Source organism: Ursus americanus, chromosome 34 (genome assembly GCF_024610735.1).
Source record: "Ursus americanus isolate L20-20 chromosome 34, mUrsAme1.1.p, whole genome shotgun sequence".
NCBI classification, from domain to species: domain Eukaryota; kingdom Metazoa; phylum Chordata; class Mammalia; order Carnivora; family Ursidae; genus Ursus; species Ursus americanus.
The window spans coordinates 25,084,911-25,104,674 of NC_142160.1; the positions used below are offsets into that span (position 1 = coordinate 25,084,911).

The 19,764-nt window shown below is 42.3% G+C and overlaps 1 protein-coding gene across 1 annotated transcript in view; it reads right to left on the reverse strand.

Annotated features, from left to right (window-relative positions):
- Positions 1-17,062: 17,062 nt before the first annotated feature.
- C34H9orf153 (chromosome 34 C9orf153 homolog) overlaps positions 17,063-19,764 on the reverse strand; it is a 32,598-nt gene continuing 29,896 nt past the window's right edge. The window contains exon 4 of the mRNA XM_045780937.2: positions 17,063-18,524. Coding sequence (XP_045636893.2) covers positions 18,286-18,524 — 239 coding nt within the window. The 3' untranslated portion in view covers positions 17,063-18,285. The remainder of the gene's footprint in view (positions 18,525-19,764) is intronic.

Genomic DNA, 19,764 nt, shown 5'->3' on the forward strand with positions numbered 1-19,764 from the left:
TCTGGGAAATAGTAAGGAGGTTCCTCAAAAAGTGAAAAACAAACCTACCCTACGACCCAGCAATTGCACTACTAGGTATTTATCTAAAGGATACAGAAGTAGAGATTCGAAGGGGCACATGCACCCCAATGTTTACAGCAGCACTATCAACAATAGCCAAATTATGGAAAGAGCCCAAGTGTCCATCAATTGATGAATGGATAAAGAAGAGGTGGGATATATATATTCCATATATATTATACATTCCATTATATATTATATATATTCCATATATATACATTCCATTATATATATATTCCATTTTATATATTATATATAGAGGAGAACACGGGGGTGGGGGGGAAGCAGTAGGGCCAGAAAAAAAGGGGGGGGAAGGGGGATGCAAACCATAGGAGACTCTTAGTGATGAGAACAAACGGAGGGTTGATGGAGGGAGGTGAGTGGGGATGGACTGGACGGGTGAAGGGTATCAAGGAGGGCACTTGTTATGATGAGCACAGGTGTTATATGTAAGTGATGAATCACTAAATTCTACTCCCCAAATCAATATTACACTATATGTTAACTAACTAGAATTTAAATAAAAATTTGGAAGATAAAAAAGCAGAAAAGATAAGATTTAAACATAGCCAATAAACAAGAAAATGTGCTCCACTACTTTCATCACAAAAGAAATGCCAGTTGATAAGATTATTTACACTTATCTGCTGGACAGGGATAAGGTTTGGTGACAGGCTCCTGGGGAAATGGCAGCGTAAAATACAACTGCTTTTCAGAATGCACATGCTTCTTTGGTGAAAATTATGGCTTGGGTTTCCAAGAAAGCATAGCCTGAGGCAAAGGTTTATGGACCCCAGGTTTATCCCAGCAAACCACAGAGGAACAGAGTGCGCAGGGCTGGAGGGACACCTGTCTGGAGTGTTCACTGTGCCTGGTTGCTCCCTCTTACACGACTGGCTCCTGAGAAGCACACACAGGAAGGCTGCGGTGGACACCCATCCAGAGAGGAGAGAAGCGCGGTCCCCAGCTCTCCACTCCCTGCTCAAAGGTCCTCCCTGTGGGCATTCTTCTCCCACACACATCACACATACATCTTGCTGAGTCTATGGTCAACCACGAAGGAGTGTAGATTAAAGAAATTATGGAAAAACTGCTACAAATATTTCAAAACTACAGAAATTATAGTTGGCATGGCCATCCTGGGACTTTTCCACGTAGGTAATATGGACTAAAACAAATAAGCAATTATGTGATATTCCAAATTCATAATTTTCAGTGTTGAATTGAACTATAATTGGCATTCAATGTTATATTAGTTTCAGGTGTGCAACACGGGACTTGCTAATTGTTTACATTATACAATGCTCGTCGTGCTAAGGGTAGTCACCATATGATGTTATTATAATATTATTGACCATATTCCCTATCTTGTACTTTTCACTTCCACGACTTGCTTATTTTATACCGGAAGCTTGTACCTCTTAATCCCCTTCAACTAGGTCACCCATCCCGTCACCCGTTTTCCCTCTGGCAAACACCAGTTTGTTCTCTGTATTTAAAAGGGCTTGCTTGCACCCTTGGTTATTATAAATAGTGCTGCTCTGAACCTGGGCGTGCAACGAGAGCCCCTTTTCATGGCTTACCAGGAGAGTCGGCAGGACCTGCCTGCATCCGGGTCTTCCCGGCCGACTCGCACTCCCGAGCCCGCAGCCAGGTGCCAGATATCTCTGGCGTCTGCTTCGTGCCCCGCAGGTCCCCTTCTGACTTCCCGCGTGGCTGTGCTGGACAGGTCCTCAGAGCTCCGTCTCACCAGTGTCACCACTCAATCAATCACCTTGCTTTCTGCCCCAGGCCCTTCTCACGGGCCACAGAAGCAGGCTTGGCTTGGAAGTGCAGGAGAGTTAACGTCCGGAGCCAACCCTCAACAATGGGTCTAGCAGGTGGTTAAGGCTCAGTCTCCCATCTTTCTGGTAGGCAATTCTGGAAGGCGTTCAGCTTCCTAGAGATCCCAGGAGAATTGAGGGACCTGAATAGCACACCATTCTGTTGGAGCGTCCTCTCTCCCTGTGCCCTCCGTCCTGCATCCTGGGGTCACCTCCAGATAAGCCACTGCTTCCAAGTCTTTGCCTCAGGCTTTGCTTTCAGGGCAACTTGAATGAGCGCAAGGGGTGGTCCTTGCTTCCGAGCATTTTGGCTTGTAGTTTTCCTTTCTGCCCCCTGCCCAGGGTGCCAACCATCGGTGGACTAAAAAGACCAGAGGCTTCTATGAAGGGAGAAGCAGAAGGACCCGTGAGAGGGGTCAGTGCCCTGGCCATGGAGCTCCCTGGGGAGGTGACTATCGTCACACAACCCTTTCCTCTATACCAACAGTTCTCAAAGTCCCGGGATGGCGCCAGCAGCAGCAACGGCGCCAGAGCCTAGTTAGAAGTGCAAACGCTCAGACCTCCCCCCGGAACTACCAGATCGGAAGCTCCGGGGCGGGGGGGGGGGGGGGGGGGGGGGGGTAGGCCAGCAAATCGTGTTTTAACAAGCCCTCCAGGTGATCCTGATGCTAAAGTTTGAGAACAGATGCTTTACATCTACCACTGGTTTGAATAAAAATAGCATTTGCGTGCATGTGGGAGGAGACGGAAGTCTTCCCTCCTCTGGCCCTACTGCTCGCTCTCTACTCCTCAGATGCTCACGCCTGGGAAAAAAAAGAATTTAAGCCTTTATTTTATGTGGACTCCCCTCCCCCCCCAAATATAGGTCTTTTCTTCCTCTAAATAGCGAAGCACTTTAGACAAAGCCTCAATGAACTTACATTTTTTTGCTTTCGGTTATTATTCAGTTGGACTTTGCCCGCTGCTAGTAACTTGTGAGTTTTGCTTTACCGCACATATTATGACTCCTTTTTTAAAAGTTTTTTTCTTTTTAAGGTTTTATTTATCTATTTGACAGAGAGACAGACAGACCATAAACAGGGGGAGCAGCAGGCAGAGGGAGAGGAAAAAGTAGCCCCCCCATCCCGGCTGAGCAGGGAGCCCAATAGGGGACTCGATCCCAGGACCCTGGGATCATGACCCCAGCTGAAGGCAGACACTTAACCAACTGAGCCACCCAGGCGCCCCAACACTTTATGACTCCTTCTCTGATTTAGGTATTTCAGGTGCTTGTGAATTACTGGTTAGAGAAATTACAAAACAATAGTGTGAAATTAATGATCGTCACCAGATTGTATCAGTTGTGGTACTGGATTCAGCAGTGAGTTTTGGAAGATTTTCCTTAAAGGTGTATTGGATTCTGTAGGGAAAGAAAAAGATCTCTTTTCTCCTACCCTCTTAGATTTAATGACTGGGCCCTGCAAATTAAACTGACAAAGCTACACTAATAGGAGAAAAGATTTATTTCATATGCACGTGGGGAGCCTCACAGAAAAGAAATGAAAACCCTCACACGTGGCGAGGCCTGGGGGCTTTTAAACCATTTGAACAAAGGACAATAAATTTTGCCGAAGTGACAAGACAAAGAAAAAGATTTTGGCTTCTAGGAGTGGTAAATTGTGCAAGGGTAAACCTAATGGAAGAGAAAGGCTATTTAGTAAGATCTGTTATGCAGACTCGAGTCAGTGCTGTCTCCAGTGACAAGAGTCATGTCCTCTTGCTGGTACAGAACCCGGGGGGGGGGGGGGGGGAACTGTTCCAAACGGAAATTTTATGCCCTGATTTTGGGCAGAAAGAGAGAGGGCAGAGAGTTCAGAAGAGAATGCTGCAATGTAATGCAACATTCAAGGAGCATTTTTGGATTCATTTTAGCTCAAGAAAAGCTTAGTCGGCTTGAGATTCTCTCGCCCTCTCCCTCTGCCCCTCCCCCCACTCACATGGGCGCACTCTGTCTCTATATAAAAGAATAAAAAATCTCATAAAAGAAAAAAAAATGTTTATTAAGCCACAGTTTTCACTGTGCTCGTAAGAAGTGATTAGCTAGCGGAGCAGACGGATACACGTGCCGTTGCCCCATCTAGCGGCTGTGTGTCCTTGTCTGTGTGTGGGAGGTGAGACAGTGGCTCAGAGGAGGGAGTGTTAATGCGTGTGGATGGGGGGGAGGCCTAGAAGGGTTCACAGAGGCAATAATGTTGCGTAACAACCCACCCCCAAACTCTAGGGTTTATAATAACAAATATTTATGATTTTTTTAAATTTATTTTTTATTTTTTATTTTTTTAAATTTTTTTATTATAATATTTATTATATTATGTTAGTCACCATACAGTACATCCCTGGTTTTTAATGTAAAGTTCGATGATTCATTAGTTGCCTATAACACCCAGTGCACCATGCAATACGTGCCCTCCTTACTACCCATCACCGGCCTATCCCATTCCCCCACCCCCCTCCCCTCTGAAGCCCTCAGTTTGTTTCTCAGAGTCCATAGTCTCTCAGGCTTCATTCTAAGTAGGCTCCGTGGGGCCTACTGATCTCGTGACCCTGAGGTCGAGAATTCCGCACTCTATCGACTGAGCCAACCAGGGACCCCTGGAAGACAGCATTATTAACCATAGTCACCGTGCTGTACATTCCATCCCCAAACTTACTTATTGTATACCTGGAAGTTTGTACCTTTCGACTCCCTGCACCCATTTCCCCTACCCCCTACCCCCACCTCTGGCAACCACCAAGCTGTTCTTTGTATCCGAGCTTGGTTTTTGTTGTTGTTTTTTGTTCGTGTCTCAATTCTACATATAAGTGAGATCGTGCAGTATTTGTCTTTCTCTGCTTTCTAACTTCACTTGGCCTGCTTGTCTCCCTTGCACCGTGCTTCACGTCGGCAACTGCACGCAGTCTCTTGGCTCCTCTGGTCTGCCCACATCATGCCTGCCCTGGGCCTTTCGCACAGGCTGTTTGCTCTGCCCGAAATGCTCTCCCCTTGAGTCTTTGCAGAACTGGATCCTCGTCATTCAGGGCTCAGTTTGAATGTGTCTTCCCAGGGTAAGGCCTCCCTGGTCACCCAACCAAAAGCAGTGCCTAGTTCCCATCTCTTGCTCTTCATGCCCTTAAAGAGTGACCCTCACCACCTGGAATCTTTGCATATGGGTCTATGTGCATGTTTATATGTTTATTGCTGTGTCCACACACCAGAATAGAGAGACATTGTCTACATCCCTGCTTATGGGCCAGTGCCCGTCCCACAGGAGCTGCTCAGGAGATAGCTTTCTAATAACTAACTAATTGAATGGGCTCCCAATTCAATAAAACTACATTTTCTTTTCTTTTTTTTTTTTTTTTAAAGATTTTATTTATTTGACAGAGACAGCCAGCGAGAGAGGGAACACAAGCAGGGGGAGTGGGAGAGGAAGAAGCAGGCTCATAGTGGAGGAGCCTGATGTGGGGCTCGATCCCATAACGCTGGGATCACGCCCTGAGCCGAAGGCAGACACTTAACAACTGCGCCACCCAGGCGCCCCTCTTTTCTTTCTTTCTTAAAGATTTTATTTATTTATGTTTAGAAAGAGAGCAAGTGAGCACAGGGGGAGGGGCAAAGGGAGAGGGAAAGAGAGAGAGAGAGAGAATCTCAAGCTGACTCTGCGATGAGTGAGGAGCCCAAAGTGGGGCTCTGTCTCACGACCCTGAGATCACGACCTGAGCTGAAACCAAGAGTCTGATGCTCAACCGACTGAGCCACCCAGGTGCCCCTTTTCTTATCTTTTTTGAATTATGCTCCTAATTTGGTATTTCTTTTTTGGCTTCTTGTGCAAAATTATTAGTCACATAGAATCACGTTTGCCAGACTGTGAAGAATCATATTCCATATCTTCATTGTTCATTCTTTACATACAACCTATATATTTCTTTTGCAGTTCTGAGCAAAATTCCAAGAAAATTTTTTAGGGAGCTTCAAAAACTGATTTGCAGTTTATATGGAAGATCGAAGAAGAGGAAGAATATTGTAGGAAGAGCTAAAAATAATTTTAAAAGAGAACAGTACCTGGAGATACATGTACGAGAGTGTTTACCTATAGCCTTGGACACATCGTTAGTGGGACTGGGACTGGTTAAATAAATTAGGGAGCATCAACCCAATGAAATATCATGTGGTCATTAAGAAAAAAGAAATAGCTCTCTATTTGCCAATATGGAAAGATCTGTAGATGCTAAGCGAATGAATGATATGTGAGGAATTAATTTGGGGCAGACTAAGAATTTGAGGCATCAAATGACATGGGTTGTCCTTCCCCACCTCGCTGAGAACAGAGACACAGAGTCCTAAAGGCTTGACTCATCGGCTCTGCTCCCGCTGGGGATGGGAAGAGACAGACCACGTCTCGGTACCAAGAACAGCTGGAAGACACAGAGCGATTTCAGGCAAATGTGAGAGTTGAACACGATTCAGCTTGCATTTTGCGAACATTACTCTGGCTGACATGTGGACAATAGATTAGAGAGGATTACAGAGGGATTAGCAATGATGCAAGGAGACCAGTTCCGTAATCCACAGGAGAGATAATGGTCGCTCACAATATGGAGGTGCTGATAAAGATGGAGAGAAATGGATGGATTTGAAAAACACGTATGGGGTAAAATGGACAGGACCGGGTGATAGATACGGGGGAGGTGTGAGGAGGAGAGTCAAGAGTGACTTCCAGGCACTGTCACACCTGGCTCCTCCCCTCAAGGATTTGGGAGTAGTTACACCAAGACAGCAACGGCTGAAATTAGTCTACTTCGGGGCTTTTCCTAGTGGATGAGTGATGCGATCTCCGTCTTCCCCAGGCCAGCCCCCCCGCATCCCCTGTGTTGTCATCTGTGATTCTGCAGCAGCACCGAGCCTGGGGCCCAGCGTGTGCTCATCGATGTAGCTTTGCGGAGTGAGAGGCAGCGCGGGTTCCCCGGCCATGCGCTGAGTATTTAAAACCTTGTAGCCAGTTTGTGGAATGCACGGGATTCAACCTAGGAGGAGCCAAATCAATGACTCTGTTTTGAACGGGCATCAATAAAAGGCATAAGCAGAATGTGAGATGTGGTATTAAAACTGATGAACTGATTACGTTAGAAGGAGATATATATTCTAAGTCTAAAGAGCATAGCAAACATCAGTGCAAGGACTGAAGTGACTGCCTCTGTTCTGTCATACGTGCTGTGCCTCTTCTGGGGACACCCTCCTTCCTGGGGCCCCAAATAACTTGGAAAGCTCCCATTTACTTTTTTGTGATGACGCTTAACCATCTCTGCCTCTGGAAAGCTTTTCATGATCCATCCAAATCAAGAGGACTTCAGTGATGACATTTATACTGGGCTGTGACTGTTTGTGTCCAGCCGTCCCCCGCTGAGGGCAGGGAACCCGTCCCATGTGCACTTTTTTTTTTTTTAAGTAGGCGCCACCCCCAGCATGGAGCCCGATGCGGGGCTTAAACTCACCACCCTGAGCTCAAGACCTGAGCTGAGATCAAGAGTCAGATGCCTAACCGACTGAGCCACCCAGGTGCCCTGATGCACATGGCATCCCGGCATCCATTAGAATGCCTCTCTTATAGGAGTGTTCAGTCGAAAATCCTTTCAAGGTCAAAGTGAACGTGAGGATGAAAGCGAAAAAGAAAGGAGGGAAAGTAAAAAAGAAGGAAAGAACAATAATGTTCAATCAGTTATTGTTCAATAAGAGATTGAAAAATGTAATAAGTAAAAATGTATCCAGGTACAATGAAGCACATTTTGTTCAACTCAAGTTAGAGGCAACGTGCTTTCAGGAAAAAAATAATGTGCCGACCTCGGTTGCAGAAGTGGCAGTTCTGACACTTGACTTTGTTCACCCTGCTGGGTTTTGGTTTCTCATCTGTTACGAGAGGAAGGTTGGACCATCCTCTGTAAGGTCCTTTCCAGTTCTGAAGAGTCAGGACAGCAAGTTGGATGTCAGGAGGTCTAAGTCCAAATTCTATTCATCCATCAAACATTACAGTCAGATGCTGCGCTCGCTGGGGGTAAGACAATGACTCAGAGCCTTCTGTTCTTTGTGCTCACACGGTTACTCACATAATGTTTCCCAAACTCAGAACTAGATGCCTTTTGGGGCGCCTGGGTGGCTCAGTCGTTAAGCGTCTGCCTTCAGCTCAGGGCGTGATCCTGGCGTTCTGGGATCGAGCCCCACATCCGGCTCCTCTGCTGGGAGCCTGCTTCTTCTTCTCCCACTCCCCCTGCTTGTGTTCCCTCTCTCGCTGGCTGTCAAATAAAGAAATAAAATCTTAAAAAAAAAAAAAAAACTAGATGCCTTTTCCTACAGTAAGGTCATTCTCTTCCCTATCCCTCGAATCCTCACCTCCTCACCCTGTGAAGGCAATCAATCCACTTCATAGTTTCCTGGTTAACCCCCTATGTTTCCTTTTTCAAGATAAGCACATCCGTGTTGTGTTTTCTTTTTTCCTCCTTAAACAGAAGGTAGCTTACCACATGTGCTCTTTTGCACTTTGCTTTTTTCAATTCACGGTATCTCTGAGAAATCATAACGTATCAGCACACGGAGATCTTTCATATTCTTTTTTTTTTTTTAAGAGTTCATTAATTTATCTGTGAGAGAGAGAGCAAGAGAGAGAGTATAAGCAAGGGGAGCAGCAGAGGCAGAGGGAGAAGTAGGCTCCGGCAGGGAGCCCACTGTGGGACTCGATCCCAGGACCCCAGGATCATGACCTGAGCTGAAGGCAGATGCTTAATCGACTGAGCCACCCAGGCGCCCCCAACACATTCTTTTCTACTGCTGTGTATTTCTCCACGTAATGTGTGTATTTCACCAATTTCCTGCACTTACGTGTGCATTTCATACTGTCGGAGAGAGATCTTCGGAGCACGTGCATAGAGGCTTCCACACTTACACTGACTTGCCCTCCAGAAAGCTGTGTTAAGGTACACTTTTACTTCCAGGGCTTCAGACCATAGAATTTTTCTTTTTTTATGAAAATAGACGTTTTTCCTTTCATGGAATATTTGGTATTGTAGACTTAAACTTCTTCCTTTCTTTGTCATGTGAAATCGTCAGATGCTTCTCCGCTCATTGAAGTAAAAAATTGAACCTAGCGTAGACTTTTTCCTTTTACTTTTCATTCTTTTTTTTTTTTGCTCTGGGGAGAGTCATTTGGTGGTGATGGTGGTGCTCTCTTAGCTACAGTGCGTGGAAAATAGAAGTGAAGAAAATACCGTGTTCATCTCTTGGTGTATTTGTTTGAATAAATAACAAAGCTGTCTCAATACCATATCTTAAGTGAGATAAGAAATTGAGATTATGCTTTATAAATGGTAAAACTCCGAACAAATCATCATCATCCTCTCTACAGCTCAGAGACCACAAAAGTACATCAAAAAAGGGCACGCTGGGGTACCTGGGTGGCTCAGTCCGTTAAGCGTCCGACTCTTGATTTCTGCTTGGGTCATGATTTCGGGGTCCTAAGTTCAAGCCCTGTGTTGGGCTCCATGCTGGGCGTGGAGCCTGCTTAAAAAAAAAGGAAAAAAAAGGCATGTTGTCAGCTGGGACTAAATAAGTGCCTAGGTAGGGGGCACCTGACTGGCTCGGTCGGTGGAGTCTGTGACTCTTGGACCTTAGGTTGTGAGTTCAAGCCCCATGCTGGGTGGAGAGATTACTTAAAAATAAAATCTATAAACCAATCAATCAGTAGGTAAGTGCCTAGGTATTATTTGGGTTGGGAAGAGGGAATCTAATAAACATTATATCCTAAATCTAAACCCCAAAGTACAGGGCGGTTCAGGGTTTCAAAAGCCCAAGGCTTAGCTCAGAGTGATTGGTTGTTTTCCTTTCTTCCTTCTATTCATGTGTATCCCAAATGCTTTGATTAGTGTCACCAAAAGATCTGGTTTATTATCACCCTATGCCTCTAATGACTTGAAAAATAATTCCCTTTCTCAAGATCACAATGTCTATTTCTATTTTCAGACCTGACAGTAATTCGATTATTGGTTTTGTTTCTGGACCTGGTAAGAGACCCCAGCAGTTCATTTTTAATTGGCCCATTTCCCCCTTAATGATCATTTCTTAATAGAGAGCTACATTAATTCAGAATTATTGTGCTTATTTTCATCATATGATTGTATCATTCAAGCATTAATTTTCCCACAGTAATTTTGCAGATGATTATATTTTGATGATTTCAGAATCCTGATTACGTTACCTACTCTTTTAACGAAACATCGTGTGTTTTTCTGCAGGCCCTAATTTTATTTTTTAAAATATGATTTAGGTTGATTTTATTACCATTCTAGAAACAGATACAAATTACAGGGAAATTAGAAACCAAATTGGCACAACAGGCTCTCAATTTCATGATGCATTAAATTTGGAGGCAATTTATTACAAGTGGGAGAAGTTCAAGTGGCAGCAATGACAATATAACTGAGAGCCTGGGGAGAGAGATGATTTTATCTTTAAGATCCAGAGCCAAGAAAACTCATCTATTCCCTGCCTGAATAGGATTTTCATGGGCTTCATTTTCAATAGTGCAACCTACAGATTACTCAGGGATCGATTCTAAAATTTTTACTTTGGAAAAAAAAATTATTATAATAAAAAAAAGAAAGAAAGAAAATAAATACTGAATTACATTGACTTGGCCAAATCCCAAAAATAAATAAATAAAAATTAATTAAAAAAATAAAATTTTTACTTTGGAAAATAATTTGGCACATGTCATGGTATCTGCCACTCTGGGGTTAGTAGCCACATTTGGACTGTCTGGGGGCACTTCAAAAGCTGCAGAAATGTTATCTTCTCTGACAAATTTCTGGGGAAATGATTATGGGGAGAGAAAATGTGTTGCGTCGTGAAGGGAAGAGAGAAAGTTCCATAGGGATGTTTCTCATTCATTCGGTAGATATCGGGGATTATTTTATTCATTTATTCATGCACTCCTTAAATAACTATGAGTGTTTATTAAATGTTAAGAAATGTTTTAGGCACTGGAAATACAACAACAAGCAGAAGGACAGGATTCCTAGTAGGAAAGGTGGACCACTATTAGTGGACAAGGAAAAAAAAATCATATACAATTTTAATAATGATGTAGTAAAAAAAATCATATATAATTTTCAGAATGATATAGTTGTAGGATTATACAATCATATAAATACTAAGCAAATAATTAAAATAAGGTCATGTGTGAGAGATGGATGGGGTGGCCTGTTTAGACTAGCTGGCCAGGGAATGTTCTCTGAGGCAAAGCGTTAGAATCTGGGATATGACAGATAAGGGGAAAGCAGTCATGTGAGATCCAAGGGGACACACTCCAGGCAGGAGAGAGCTCAATGCCAATGTCCCAGAGCAGAAACAAACTTCGCAGTTGAAAGAACCAAAAGAAGGGAGTGTGGCTGGATGACAGGGTCTGAGGGGCACTAAGCATAACATAAGCTCACTGAGTATAAAGGCATCAGAAGATGAGGGTTTTATGGACGTTCACTTATACCCCTCATTGTTGACACTGCCAGGTACCTACCCTGTTACCATCCATCCCTGTTTCTTCCCTAACTACAGTTTTGTTTGGGGTTTCTTTGTAGCCAATGAAAATCCCTTAATTCCCCAGAGTCCCTTGCATCTAGGGATGGTCACATTACATGAGTCTGTTAATAGTGTGTATCTAGAATTCTGATGGGAAGAGCTTCCCTTCCAGAATAAAAGCGGAAGCTTGTCAAAGACGGCTTTTCATTCTTCCCCAGTCTTCCTGCAATGCCCATGGGTGTAGCAGCCATCTTGAAACCATTTGATTGAAAACCACAAGTAAGAATTGAGATAAGAGACAGGCAGGAGTCTGAGAGACTGATGATGATGTCATGGACCTACAGCACCGCCCAGTTCTGCAGACTTCTGCACATCTTGTTGGATGCAATGAACACGACTTTGTGTCTTTTAGGTGTTGGCATCCGGGCATTCTCTTACTTGTAACCAAACACAATCCTAACTCATATGACACGGACTAGGAAAAAAACCAATAGTCTAGGGAACTAGGAAAAATATTGGTGAAAATAAATCCAGCAATAACGGTAACCCCAAAAGAAGGAAAATTAATCCTGCACAATGGCTATAGATCATCCTGAAATTTGGTCTCAAATATTATAGAAGCCAAAACGAAGAGGAAATTTCTCAGTACAACAACTACTACTAGAACTATTGTTAATACTAGTAATAGTAACAGAGCAAAGGTACACACTAAGGCAAAGCTCACATTTCTTATATGTTTACCATGAGTCAGATTCTAAGCATTTGATATATATTTAATCATTCAAGCCTCAGAACAGCCTTTAATTATTTCACATGTGAAGATACTGGGATACAGAGAACTTAAGTGGCTTGCTTAAAGGCCACTTTAATTGGATTTCAATCCAGGTTGACCACAAGGCCTGCAGTAGTAACCAAATTTTAGCAAATTCTCATAACATCTGATGTATTTTCTTTTTTTATCTTTGGCAAAGAGTCTGCTCAAATCCTTTGCCTATCTTAAAAAATTGGGTGGGATGAGTGGAAGGATGACTGGAGCAAGAACCGGTGGCTAGCTCTCCCAGGTCATAATATTCCGGCATGGAAGAGCTCTAAATGTGACTTTAGAATTACAAATTTGAATTTGGCCTTCCAAATTGTCATGAAGGATTGTTGGTAAATGTAGAAAATAGCATATATTTTATTTAATAATTTGGTAGCTCGATTTATACTTTAAACTATTTAGATATACTGTGTATGGGCCTCCATTTGTACTCATTCTCTGAGTAATAAAAATGTTAGGGGGTGGGTCTCTCTATACAGAATTAAAATACATGAAAACAATAGTATATACATTGGAATGGGGATAAGCATGCTTGAAATGGGGTGAAACAACTAACACACATTGGTTTTTAAGAAGTTGAGGATGTTTGCTGTAATATTTAGGGTATCCACTACAAGTGTAGGAAGATAATGTATAATTAAAAAGCAAATGGGGGGGCGCCTGGGTAGCGCAGTCGTTAAGAGTCTGCCTTCAGCTCAGGGCGTGATCCCGGCGTTCTGGGATCGAGCCCCACATCAGGCTCTTCCGCTATGAGCCTGCTTCTTCCTCTCCCACTCCCCCTGCTGTGTTCCCTCTCTCGCTGGCTGTCTCTCTGTCACATAAATAAATAAAATCTTTAAAAAAAAAAAAAAAGCAAACGGGGGGAATAATAAAAGTATTCAATCAACCCAAAAGTAGACAAGAAAGTCAAGAAAGAGTAATACAATCCAGGTAAGAAAAACAGAGAGCAAATAGTAAGATGTTAGATATTGATACACTAAATGATTAAATTAAATGTGAATGGAATAAATACTTCAATGAAAAGCCAAAGATTGTCAGCCAGGATAAAAAATTCCAGTGGTAGGCTGCTTATAAGAGACATAGGTATGAGAATACAAAAAGGTTAAATAGAAGAAGATGGGAAAAGATACATCATCTAGACATTAATAGAAAGTTGGTATATCAGGGCACCTGGGTGGCTCAGTAGGTTAAGCATCTGTCTTCAGTTCAGGTCATGATCCCAGAGTCTTGGGATCCAGTCTTGAGTCGGGCTCCCTGCTCAGCGGGGAGTCTGCTTCTCCCTCTCCTCTGCTCCTCCCCCCTGCTTGTGTTCGCTCTCTCTCTCTCTCTCTCTCTCTCTCTCTCTCGCTGTCTCTCAAATAAATGAAATCTTTTAAAAAATATATAAGAAGCATCATTAAGAGGGAAAGAGGATGCTTCCCTCTTAATCATAAAAGTATTATTCATCCAGAAGATATATTTCTAAATTGCATGCTTTGAATAACAGTCTTATAGATGAAGGAAAAATTAATAGAACTGAAAATAAAAGCAAAGCCCCTTTGAATCACAGCGGCAGACGTTAGTACACACTTTCTCTCGGTAACTGACAAAAATCAGTTGATCTACTGAACATTGGAATGACATGACTAACAAATTTGACATAATTGATACAAATAAAAATCTATGCCCAATTATTGAGGGATATAAATTCCTTTCAAGTACACACAAAAAATTTACCAAAATTAACTGTATGCTGGCCCCTAAAGCATATTTCGTAGCACAGAATCACACAAAATATGTTCTCTGACCACAGTGGAATTAGGCTAGAAATCAATAACAAAATAACAAAATCAATAACAAAAGGATAGTGGAAAATATCCATATACTTAGCAAGTTCGAGTTATTTAAACACAACACACTTTTAAACAATCTTAAAGAATTCAAAGATGATATCACATTGGAAATTGGAACCTATTTTCTCTTTCTAAATTCTTAAGATAAACGTTAAATAATTGATTCTTGGCTTTTCTTCTTTTCTAACATATGCATTTAGGTTTATAATTTTCCTTGTAAGCACATCTTTGAGTTGCATCCCACAAATTTTTTGGATACCCAAATGGGGAAATAATGAATCTTGCCCTCTTTCCTTACCATGTATGAAAATCAGTCCAGGTGGATTGTAGATCTAAATATGAAATATAAAACAGTAAAGATTTGACAGCATAAGTAGAGAGATCACAAGATCACAATCTTGGGATAACTAAAGAATTCTTTTTTTTTTTTTTTAAGATTTTATTTATTTATTTGACAGAGAGAGACAGCCAGCGAGAGAGGGAACACAAGCAGGGGGAGTGGGAGAGGAAGAAGCAGGCTCCCAGCGGAGGAGCCTGATGTGGGGCTCGATCCCACAATGCTGGGATCACTCCCTGAGCCGAAGGCAGACGCTTAACGACTGCGCCACCCAGGCGCCCCATAACTAAAGAATTCTTAAACAGAATCCTCAAACCTTTAGCCACAGAGGAAGAGATTGATAAACTAGACTCCATTAGAATTAGGAATTTGTTTGTCAAAAGACACTACTAAGAAAATTAGAAGGCAAAGTAGGGAATTGGGGAAGGTATCTGAAATACATATACGAAAGAATTCATACAGAATGAAGATTTCTGCCAAATCAGTTAGGAAAAAAAGGGGAACACGATAGCAAAAAACTGACCAGTAAGCACATGAAAAGGGGTTCACCTCACAAGTAAGCAGGGATATTCTAATAAAAATACAATGAAATATCAGTACACCTACCAGAATGACTAAAACTTAAAGGGACAACAGTACAGTCTTAGAAAGCAGTGAGCTCCATATACTCTGCTGGTAGAACTGTAAATTGGTCCCACCAATTCTGGAAAAATGTTTGGCCTTACCAGCCAAAGTTGAATATCTTCAGACTCTGTCATCTAGCAATTCCACCCAAGAGACATGTGTGCCCGTGTATCAAAAGACAGGACATGACTTTATAGCAACAGTGCTGTGCGGGTTAATTCCAGCAGGCCTAGAATTAGCCCGAGCTCTTTTGCTAAAGGTCCCACGTCACAACGACCTCTGGCCAAAGCATGAAACCTACTGATTTATAGTGTGGCTTTGTAACCATAGAAGTCTGGGGGTGGTTCGTACCACCTTATCAAAGTGGTTTACTGATAAGAGTGATATTGACGATTCTCACCTGGTTCCATGAGACTATCAGTTGCTGGTTATGCAGCAGGAAAATGCCTCCTTGACCAACAAAATGTAAAAAGTAATTGGGCCTTCAATTCATGCTCCCTGATTCTAAAGTGTTCCATGCACACACTGATTACTGAATAGAGAAAAGGAGCGTGTCCAGTATGGTCCTTAGAGACAGAGGACAATTTGAGCCTGGGTTTGGTCCCTCTGGACCCCTTGCTGTCATCTGTGATGCATACCCTTATGTTAATGCTTTGCCATAATAAATCCTTCTCCTGCAATAAACTGGAGACTTATAAGCATTCAGACTTTGGGTCCTGTAAGTCTTTCCTAGCAACCAGACCTTGCTAACCGGCCGGTGGTATTGCAAAGCCTTATATGTAATAACCCTAAACTGCAAATTACCCAAATATTCATCAACAGCAGACTGGATAAATCAGTCAGGCTACAGTCATACAACTGAATACTGAACAGCAATGAAAATGACAGGTAACTACATTCAAATCATAGATGCATTTTACAAACATAACGCTGAAAGAAGCCAGATACAAGAGAATCTGTTGTATACATGTTCGAATGTGTGTTTACATTTGTATAAAAGAGTGCAAAAATAGGCAAAATGAATCTACGGTACTACTGGTCACCTCCGGAGGGGAGGGATGTTGTCATGATTAGGACAGAGGCTTGTAGACCGTGTTCCAGTTCACGACCTGGGCTGGTTCCATGGGTATGTTCAGTTTGCTATAATTTATCCAACTTGTGATTATCTGTGTGATATTATAATTTCTAAAAAAGCTTATTAAAGGGGCACCTGGGTGGCTCAGCTGGTTAAGCATCTGCCTTCGGCTCAGGTCATGATCCCAGGGGCCTGGGATCGAGCCCCACATCAGGCTCCCTGCTCAGGAGGGAGCCTGCTTCTCCCTCGCCCTCTGCCATTCCTCCCTGGGAGCTGGGGGAATTTTTGTATGCTCAACACCCTTGGGCACACAGATGAAAAAAAACAATATTATGAGCACCCTAGAAACCCCCCACATGCCCATTTCTAGACAGTTTCACCACTGAAGATATCACTATGCTGAGGGCAAAGTCTGATTTTAAAAAATAATGCCAAAAAAGGAAACTACAGAATAATAACTTAAATGGAAGCAAATTTTCTTTTTTAATTTTTTTTCTTTTATCTTATTTTAATTTAATTTTATTTTAATCTTTTATTTATTTATCAGAGAGAGAGAGATAAAGATAGCAACAGAGAGCATGGAGGAGAAGAGAGGGGGAAGCAGACTCCCCTATGAGCAGGGAGCCCGAGGCAGTGTGTGAGCCCAGATCCCTGGGATCGTGACCCGAGCCAAGGCAGATGCTCAACCGGCTGAGCCACCCAGGCGCCCCTCTTTTAAAAAATGTGTTTAAAAGATTTTAGTTTTAAATAATCTCTACCTCCAGCGTGGGGCACGAACTTACAACCCTGAAATCAAGGGTTGCTCGCTCCTCCGACTAAGCCAGGCGCCCCAGATGGAAGCCGACTTTCTAAATAAAATACCAGCAACTTGATTCCAGAAATATATTTTAGTAACTACACAATCACACACATATATTAGTGTCATTTATTTGCTCACCATTATTTCTTGCACTCCCCCTGGGTTCTTGCTAGAGTACGTACTTTGCTCGTGGTTTGTTCAGTAAGAGATTGTGGGTGGTAAACAGTTTCGGCTTTTACATTTTTTTAAAACGTATTTCTTTTAACCCTGCTCTTTGAGGAACATCTGGCTGGGTGGTGAATTTCACGCTTCAGCATTTTGAGTAGGTGACACCATCACCTTCTGACATGTATTGTTAACGGAAGCTGCCCTGTCAATCCGCCACCTGTGTGTGTGCAATCCGTTGTTCTCTCTTTCGTAGGCTGTGTTTTCCTTCCTCGCTTACTGTGGTGCAGTTCTGCTACGGTGCTTCTGGGGAGAGAGTTATTTTTATTTTCTTGCCAATCATTCAGTGAGGTTTTTCCATTCAAGTTTTCATTCACTTCATTTCTTGAAAACTATCAGTCATTTCATTTTCAAATATCACTGTTCACCCTCTTTTCTTCTGCAACTTCCACTGGATATACTTCTAAACGTCTCATGCTACCCTCCACGATCCTTCTTCCAGAATTTACTCCTTTTGTCTTACTGTGCCATGATCTGGAAACTTCTCTCTTGGCGCTTTTTCAAGTCGTTAATCCTCTCTCTTAAGATACATCGGTATACCATTAAGATAATTTACTGAGGGTTATGATGATTATTCTTTTTACTTTCAGTAACTATATGTTTCACTTTCAAGATTTCCGATTTGGTTTTTTTTCAAATCTCCCTATTCTCGTTTTATAAATGCCACTTCCTTCCTCATGTCTTTAAGCAGTTAACATATTATTTTTAAGTTCTCGGATTGATCTCTAGATCCTCAGGGATTAGTTCTTTGATTTGTTGAATTTGCCAACTTTTTTTTTTTTAATGATAATACACTTCTTCATGTGTAGAACATTTTAAAGGGCTATTCTTAAGAGCTTAGTAGTTCTCCTTCACAGGTGCCCTTACTTTTCACGTGATCTAGACCTGCCTCACCCCTCGTCCAGATGGGCTTCACAGGTCCAAACCTGGTCTTATATGAGCAGATCAAGCTGAAGCTTGTTCTCTATATTAAGGGTTTAATTTTGGACTTTACATGAATATTGTATAGACTCAGTTCCTATGTTCCATCTGCTTCTTTACTTTTCACATATAAGTTCAATGCTCTCAAAAACAAAATCCACATCCAAAACATTTTAATAAACTACATATTTAATTTAAGAAGGAGCTGCATTTTTTTTTTTTTTTTGGATAATCAACTTGAGGGTAAATGACTAAAGACTTACGAACTACAGGGGGGTAAATGACGCCAGGCATCTCCTGGCTCTCCACAAATCTCTTCTCACTGTTGTAATTTATGTCTATGAATGAATCGGAAGTACTGTGCTTCCACGACACAAGCCCCTTGTAGTACCTCCATTCCAGATCCCTCAGATCCATGAATTGTTTTTCTGCAAAGAATCATATTTTCAAAGAATTACATGAAGGCGTTATTTAATCTTCAGTTATTCAGAGATGCTTCATGGACAGAATGAACCTTTGATGAACTTGAGTGTCCCCCCTTCTGGTAGAAAGCTGTTTCTAGAGCTTTATAAATGAAGGGGGCACCTATGGTGTTCATGTGGTCTAAAGTCGTCTCCAAATGGGAAACTGGGTGGGCCTGGCTAACGGGGCTGGAGTGGACACTGCAGGGCCGTAGCAGGTGGAGGGGCTCCCATTCAGTGCCTGGATACCAATAATGGACAAATGCAGAGATCTACAGAGCACCAAGATCAAGAGGGAGGCTAAAAGGATCTTAATGAGGGCTTAAAACAAGGACAAAGACTAGTCAGAAGTACATAGGTTGCGAGTGTCATTTCTTCCAAGATGCTGGTGAAAGTCCTGGATATAAAGGGCAGAGACTAGCTACTCTTTCAGGACCTACCAACTTGGGGCATCACTAGTTATCACAATCCCTTTAAGAAGCCAATGAACCATGGAAAGTCAGGCTTTAGGGACTGGCTGGCTGACAACATGATAGTAATACTGGGCAATGAGGAGCGTAAAAGATGAAGTGTTGCAATACCAATTAAACCTAAGAAATTACTGGATATTTTTCATATGGGTGCCTACCTGGCTTCACACATATTCCTTGAATAGACAGGATGTGTACTTGAAATTCTGCCTATAGGATTTGAGGAAATGAGGTCATGAAGACAGAGAAGAAACTCCAACAGAATCTGGAAGGCCACAAGAGAGACCTCTAGAAGTTAGGTAGCCAGGAGACAAGCCATGCGTTGGGAAGAAAGGACAATTTAGCTCTTGTGGGTTGCAAAACCATAAACATCCTATCAGATATCCAAAGCCCTCAGTACTTTTTCAATAGGCTCTTTGGCAGTACTTACTGATTCCTAATACTTTCCATGCTTTTTCCTCTCTGGTCCCAGATTTACCTAATGCACTTCTGTGGATTATGTAGACCATTCCTACATTTGCCTTGATTTCTACTTCTGCCTGGGCTCCATAACACACAAAGTATAACTCTATCAGGATTTTATTTTTTTAAAAATTTTTTTTAAAGATTTTATTTATTTATTTGACAGAGATCGAGACAGCCAGCAAGAGAGGGAACACAAGCAGGGGGAGTGGGAGAGGAAGAAGCAGGCTCATAGTGGAGGAGCCTGATGTGGGGCTCGATCCCAGATCGCCGGG